The sequence below is a fragment of the Galeopterus variegatus genome, unplaced genomic scaffold (assembly GCF_000696425.1).
Source record: "Galeopterus variegatus unplaced genomic scaffold, G_variegatus-3.0.2 Scaffold6871, whole genome shotgun sequence".
NCBI classification, from domain to species: domain Eukaryota; kingdom Metazoa; phylum Chordata; class Mammalia; order Dermoptera; family Cynocephalidae; genus Galeopterus; species Galeopterus variegatus.
In genome coordinates, this window is record NW_007732982.1 from 47735 (window position 1) to 55119 (window position 7385).

Below are 7385 nucleotides of genomic sequence, written 5' to 3' on the forward strand. Positions count from 1 at the left end.
TGGTGGCATTACCTGCCCAGGCTCATGTGGTGGCTGTGGTTGTTGTATGCTTCACACCTTGCGGGTTTCCAGATCATGCAGATCATGCAGCATAAATTCAAATTCAAGTACTTATAAAGGAAGGCCTATAGCTATGAATTCCTAGGTTTACTGGGATTTACTATGGAGGGGCAGGAAATGTCTCATTTCCAGCTTCCTATCCATGGTAGTCCAGAGTCTCTCCTCCTGTTCCCACTGGTTGATAAGCCCAGGCCTTTGCATTACCAGCCTCTGCATCCACCCTGGGGCAGTCCTGAGGAGGCCCCTTGCTCTCCTGGGAGTTAGCATGTTCGTTACAGTCTGGTAAGGCACTCAGGTCTTTTGTTGTGACAGGGTTTTCATGTTACCTGTTCTAGTATACTTCCTTTGCTTTGCCCTTGAAATTATTTCTCTTCTCTTCCTACAGACTCTTCTCTCCACACGAAGTGTCCGTGAAAGGGGTAAGAGACATTTGTAAAAGAAAAGGGAGACAGGAGGGCCCCAGCATACACCAGATGAATGTTAAATGAATGTTCCTCCTTCTGACTGCTATAGGCAGAAGCCCTGAGCCTTCTGGCCCTGCATTGTGACTTGCCATACAAAGGTTCCCGCAGGGTGAAGAAGTGCTCACCTTAACCCCAGGCCTGACCACACAGCCTTGAGTTCCTTTCCACTAGGGAGCTGTGGGTTCAAGATCTTACACAGTGAGAGTTTGGAGGAGTCTTAGAACTTGTCTGGGGCAATGCCACCCTGTACTGATAAGGGTCCAAGCCCAGGAAAGAGAACTCACCTCTGCAGGGTCACCTGGTGCACAGGAGGCAGGAGAGGGCTGTACCCTGACTCGGGCCCTTCCTCCATCCAGGCTCCATATTCCAGTCATTTCCACTTCCCTCCTGGGAAGACCACCCTTGTTCTCCCTCCCGGGTTGGATAGACCCTGACTCGGGCCCTTCCTCCATCCAGGCTCTGTGTTCCAGTCATTTCCACTTCCCTCCTGGGAAGACCACCCTTGTTCTCCCTCCCGGGTTGGATATGAGTTGGAGCTCCACACAGCCCTAGATCAACACCCTTCCCACAGGACCTTATTTTTACCCCAACACTGTGGCCTTGCCATTATTCACTTGTATTTTTATGAATAATAATCACAGCCACTTGTTTGAGCACCTGCTGTGTGTGTACCGAACACTGGACCAGCCCCCTATAGACACATGGCTTATGATCCTCATAGCGTCCCTAAAAATACCATGATGAGTATTATGGAAATATTATTTCTGTTTTCCAAATGAGGAAAATGGGTCTCAGAGTAGCTTGTCCAAAGCAGCCAAGCAGAGGCTAAACTCTTCTGACGCTGAAGGCTCTTGCCACTACTTCTCTGTTCGTTCATAGTCCCTCATTCATTCATTCATTCCCCAGACGTTCTGAGTGCACACTCGGGGTGAGGCAGGAGCCGGGGGCTACCGATGCCCAGGAGCCTGGGGAGCCCGGGTCACATGGGGAGACAGTGGGTGTTCTCGGGGTTGCTGGGGCACAGCCAGCCCGGAGCGCCAGCCCATCGGGAAGCTCAGGTGTACCTCGTCAGGAGGAGCCACCGTGACTACATACTCCTTTGAGATGTCTCATGGAGGTCTGGAGCGCCCAGCTCCTAAACCTCGAGGCTCTGTGAGTCTGAAGGTGGAGAACCTCCCTGTTCAGGCAACAGCGTTAGTGCCCCACAGGGCTGTCCCCTGGGAAATCACAGTCATCCTTGGGCTGTCAGCCATCCTCACAGGTCACCCTCGGGGGACACAGGACAGGCTTCCACACCAAGGACCCACAAGGGAGGGCCCACAAGACATGCACACGGCCATAGGCTACGTGCTGTTGTGAAAACTCCAGGAATCTCAGCGTAGATAGATACCTGAAAAGAAACAGCATTGTTTAAGCTGTTTAGAAAAGGTGTAGTCTAGGGAACAGCAAGGTACGGTGGACTGGCAGGGCCCGGAATACAGCCAGAGTCTGCCTGAAATGGCCCTGAGTGTTTGAGGGAGGGGTGTGCTGTGGTTTGTCCTGGAGCAGGGACCACAGCTGCCCATGTGGCGGTGACCCCTGGGCCCCAGAATGACAGTGAGATCACAAGCTGGGAGCTCGAGAGTTGATAGGCTCATTGTGGACAAGAAAGAGGGAGTGAACGGAGGCGCCCAAGGCCCTCGGCTGTGAGGTCAGGTGAGTGTGGGTGGCCAGGGGCTGCCAAGCTCAGGCAGGGAGTGCCACCTGGGCCTGGGGTGGAGAGGAAGCAAGGGGCTTTTTGCAGGAGGATTCTTGGTAAATATGCCAGAAGAGCCCAGCCTCAGCAAGATGGTCACTGAGGAGGAAATCCAGTTCTACGTACAGCAGTTCAAGAAGTCTGGTTTCAGGTAAAAAGAGAGCGGTGCCCAGACACAGGTGAGAGACTGCAGCAGACAGGGACTCCTCAGTGCCCGAGGGCAGGTGGCGTGAGGCTCCACTCCCCCACCCCCCACCCCCGCGAGTGCCAGGCCAGCCTCTGCTTGAATGCCTCCGGCATCAGGAGGCTCACTCCCTCGCGGTGCTCGGCCTGCTCTCCTTTATGCTGGGGGAGCCCACAGCACAGAGGATTTTAACCATTTTTCAGTCATGAATCTTCTGAGAACAGGATGACAACTCTGTGTTCTTTCTTCAGAAAAACATTAAAAATATATAAACTTAAAAATTGCCTGCATTTTGGTGTCCTTGCACCACCTCCCAAGGTCCCTTCTCAGTGGGTGTCCTGGGTTAGGGGAGTGGCCTCTGGATGGTGAAGGGACGAAACCACCCTCCCCGTGCTCAGCACTCGGAGTCTGGCAGCCCTCCCGGTGGAACCCTGTGTGCCTGCACTGGGCCTTGCTGGGCAAGGCTTGGCACATGTGCCAGGCAAGGTGTGGGTTCTGGGCTCCGCTCTCTTGCCCCTGCAGAAAGCTTTGCTCTTCCCGGGATGGCTGGCTCTGTGCAGAGCAGGTTCCTGCTGCGGTCTGTGGCAAAGCCATCTCCTCTAAGTTTTCCTGGTTTTACTCTCTGATCTGTTCCCCAGAGGCCCCCTAAACTGGTATCGAAACATGGAAAAGAACTGGCAGTGGGGCTGCAAAGCTTTGGGACGGAAGGTGAGTGCTGAGGTTTGCGTTTTCCCCCACCCACCCTGACCCGAAGAGCCACCCTCGGGGCGTCCCGCCTGCCCAACCTCAGAGGATCCTGGGTCAGAGCTGGGCGTGGACAGACATGCTGGCATCCTCCTTTCCCTCTGGGGTTATAGAAAAGACTTTGGAAACTCTGGCTTCCCTTGAAATGATGGTGGGTGGCATTAGGGACGGAGCAGGGCTACGTCCAGGCGACTGCAGCATCTGTCTGGAATGCCAGTGGTGCCCCAGGCCAGGGCCGCAGATGGTCCAGGGCAACTCCCAGAGGTGATGTGGATAACGGAGCCTCCGACCCCAGGGGAGTGTTGGGTGCTCCCGGAGAGGTGGGGTTTCAGAACCAGTGGAGTCTCCCAAAACAGGTCAGTCTCTAAGTCTCGTTTCCTCAGTCTCTCAGTCTGCAAAGGGAGTAATGCAGGTCCCCGTTTACATTCAAAATATTAAAAACATTACAAACCTAAGGGAAATCACATTCTCCCACCAACAAGATAGTGCAGGTCTCCAGGTCTTCCTCAGTTCGCTGGGTGGCCCAGGTGATCTCATTGGTTCACTCGATGTGAGTAAACACACCCAACTGACAGGTCCCCGTTTACATTCAAAACATTAAAAACATTACAAACCTAAGGGAAATCACATTCTCCCACCAACAAGATAGTGCAGGTCTCCAGGTCTTCCTCGGTTCGCTGGGTGGCCCAGGTGATCTCATTGGTTCACTCGATGTGAGTAAACACACCCAACTGGGTGCCAGGCAACAGATCCGGGCCTGACCTCCCAAAATCAGAGCCTGTAACACAGTGAATAAGAGCGGCTGGGAAGCAGGTGGACCTGGGTCCAATCTCTGTGTGACACCGGGAAAAGCACTCGACCACTCTGATCCTCTGTTGTCTCTTCTGCAATTTGGAAATGACAAGAATAATGCCTGCCTCGTAGAGTTGTATAAGGATGGCATGGGCTAATGCATGTAAAGTGTCAAGAACAGGCTCGTAATAGTTCGATTAGTGTTCATTGTCATTATCGTCCCTGTAATCTGTGACCGATGAAATCCCCTCACCGCAGTTCCATAGACGAAACCTCTAAAGCGCAGAGGTAGAAAGTGACGAGGTGTCGGGAAGGTGGGCCCGAGGTGCCGAGGGTGCACACCCCGTTCCTCTGCAGTTACCTGCTGAGTCTCTCTCCCTCTTCTCCCGCCTCCTCCCAGCCCCCACCACCAGTTTACTTTTTGCCCTGGAACATTCTAGAGTTTACAAAACCCCACAGCAGCCTCAGGGTGAGTTTTAGCAAATCGCTCTTGAATGTCCCCGGTTCCTTGTATGAGGAGGGGGCAGGGTGAGACGCGCAGAATTGTGCACATAGGTAGGAAAGGCGCACATGCTTGAGCCAGGCCACATGGAAGCTGCTTAAAGATGGTCGTGACAGTGGAGTGAGAACAAAGAGGACAGATGGAGGCTCCACTGTCATTAGATAAAAGTAGAGTCGCTTTTTTTGATGTCACGTCAATAGCGATCGTGGGCGCCCCATTTGCTCTCTAGAATCTTGGCTGCTGTTTTTAATCCAGAGGAAAGGAATGTTGGTCTTCATTCAAGGGCATCTTTCCTCCCTCCTGGTGCCATTGACTTGGTTCTGTGAATATCAGCCACACGGAGCACATGTGCTCTTACTTATGCACAGACACACACGTGAGATCCATGTTGGCCACTATCTTGCTAAATCCATCATTCAAGGGCATCTTTCCTCCCTCCTGGTGCCATTGACTTGGTTCTGTGAATATCAGCCACACGGAGCACATGTGTTCTTACTTATGCACAGACACACACGTGAGATCCATGTTGGCCACTATCTTGCTAAATCCATCATTTTAAAGATCTCCAGTAATAACGGAGACTCCTTTGTGCCCAGCTTGGCAGATACAAAGACAAGACCATGGTGGTGCTGTGGGGGGTCTTCTCAGGAGAGTTGGGAGTGGAGGAAGCCATGGGCGTGAAGACGCAGGAGTCTCCCTGCACAGTGCGGGGGAGGGCTCCCACGGGGGAAGGTGCCACGGCTCCCATGTCCTGCTGTACCTTCCCAGATCCTGATTCCGGCCCTGATGGTAACAGTGGAGAAGGACCGAGTGCTTGTTCCTGAGCTGTCCAAGCACATGGAGGACTGGGTGAGGGAATGGCCCTGGATGGGGGTCTTCAGTACATCCTGGAAGAGAGCACAGGTGCCCAGCAGGGAGGCGGCCATGAGGGACACACCTCATCACGCCAGATGGGACAGTGGGTGAAGCTCCTCCCTGATGAGGGGCTTCGTCAGGGAATCACTGTCCCCTCTTGCAAGCAGCAACTATGATACTTCCCTTCCCTGCCCCAGGGGTGGTCTCATCCATCCATCGCTCCTCTCCTGAATAATGCGGGGTTCAGCAGGGGGGCCTATGGGGCACAGAGAGGAAGGTGTCCCTTCACAGGTGGCCTCCATTGTGCTACCCTGAAACCAGAGCCATTTGCATCCTGCCATTTATCTTTCAGATCCCCAGCCTGAAAAGAGGACACATAAAGGACTGTGGGCACTGGACGCAGATGGAGAAGTAATGAGACTGGAGCTTTCTGGGAGTGGGGGGCACAGGACTCCCTGCCCACCTTCCACACCAGCCTTCCTGGTTCAGCCATGCCTGGCTGAGCCACTCACTTGGCCCACCTCTGCCATAGCGTGGGCGAGTGGGTCCAGAGAGGGTGAATTACCTTCTTCTCCCTTCCAGGCCCGCCGAGGTGAATCAGATCCTCACCGAGTGGCTGGAGACCGAGGCCGGGAACCCGCCAGTGCTGTCAAAGATTTAGCACATGGCGTGTGGCCGCACCAGCAGGTGGTCCCTCTTCCACCTGTGGGAGCACCGCTCTTGGTATCTGGATGTGGCCTCGCCTGTTCTCTCCTAACCAGCAGCACTGTCCCAGGGGGGTGTGCAAGAATGGTGGATTTTCATTAAATGAAGTGAATTAAATCCGATGTAATTTTAGATCCAGGAGAAATCACGTGTGATTGGTTCTCTGGGTGTAACTGTATCATCCCCCGACCTGTCTCTAAGGACAGCTAACATCCTGTGGGGGACAGAATGGGGCAGCCGGTGGTGATTTCTCTTTGACTGACCGATTCACAGTTTTGTAGCAAAATCAGCAGTTCATTCTGAAGCGTCTCAGCAGAGATGAGACCCCTTCATTCAGTAAATCGAAACCAACAGAACGAGGGCGGCTTTCCCACTCGTGTTCTTGCCGGGGCACAGTGATGTTCAAGGGTGCATCGCACACGAGGGGCACGTTCCCTCTGCACTTGAGCGCTGCTGGGGTCTCTGTGGCACTGTGTGGTCTAGAGTAGAACTGGCCAGGGGAACTTCCTGGGGGGATGGCAGTGGTCTGTTCTGGGCTGTCCCACAGAGTAGCCGCTGGCCGCACGCGGGTGGCCACACGCCCTTGCTCCCCGTTCCCCTTGCACGGGCTCGTGTGCAGATGCAACCTTGAGCACTTGACACGTGCTGGTGAGACTGAGGAAGTGAGTTTTAGATCTTGTTTCATTTTAATTAATTTAGGTTTAAAGAGCCCATATGTCCCCACAGCTCAGTGCAGATCTAGACGTCTGCCCCTCTAGCCTCTCCTTTCTCTCGTCCATCCAGTTAGATACCCTGTCTCACTGACTGTCTCCTACAGCCTCTTCTCTGCCCAGCTTTGGGCCCCAGAGTCCTGTAGCAGCAGATTCCCAATTGGTCTCCCTCCCAGCGGGGTCGGATCCAGAATGTCACGGGGGCTCCCGTAGCACGGGCGGTTGTTTGGTTTTCTTCATTGCTGAGTTGTCGTTCTTTATATATTCTGGGTATTGACCCCTTATAAGATATATGACTTGCTACCTTTGTAAAGGTGTAATACCTTTTCTTACTCATCCTAAGGGTCACAGTTGACACTCCTATAACAAAAGTCAGGTTAACAAAAGAAAAACATACCAACTTTGCTTGATCAAAGTTTTAAGTGACATGGGAGATTTCAGAAATGAAGACCCAAAGACCCAGGATAGTCTGGGTCTGTCTGTTTTTAGGTTTAGGTTTCATGAAGAATGGACCTCGTGTAAAAATGTGATTGGGCAGAAAGGGTCTAATCTAATGGTAAGAGACTGGGGGAAACCCAGCAGGGCCTGATTCCTCCCTCCCCCACCCCCCACGTGGGGCAGGACCCTTCTGGAA

General features: G+C 53.3%; 1 protein-coding gene across 1 annotated transcript in view; it reads left to right on the forward strand.

The window, feature by feature from the left end:
- The window catches only part of EPHX2 (epoxide hydrolase 2, cytoplasmic), a 48584-nt gene extending 42398 nt beyond the window's left edge, over positions 1-6186 (forward strand). Inside the window, exons 12-17 of the mRNA XM_008591375.1 lie at positions 446-479; positions 2308-2410; positions 3082-3151; positions 5250-5330; positions 5689-5747; positions 5919-6186. Coding sequence (XP_008589597.1) covers positions 446-479; positions 2308-2410; positions 3082-3151; positions 5250-5330; positions 5689-5747; positions 5919-5997 — 426 coding nt within the window. The 3' untranslated portion in view covers positions 5998-6186. The remainder of the gene's footprint in view (positions 1-445; positions 480-2307; positions 2411-3081; positions 3152-5249; positions 5331-5688; positions 5748-5918) is intronic.
- Positions 6187-7385: the final 1199 nt, after the last annotated feature.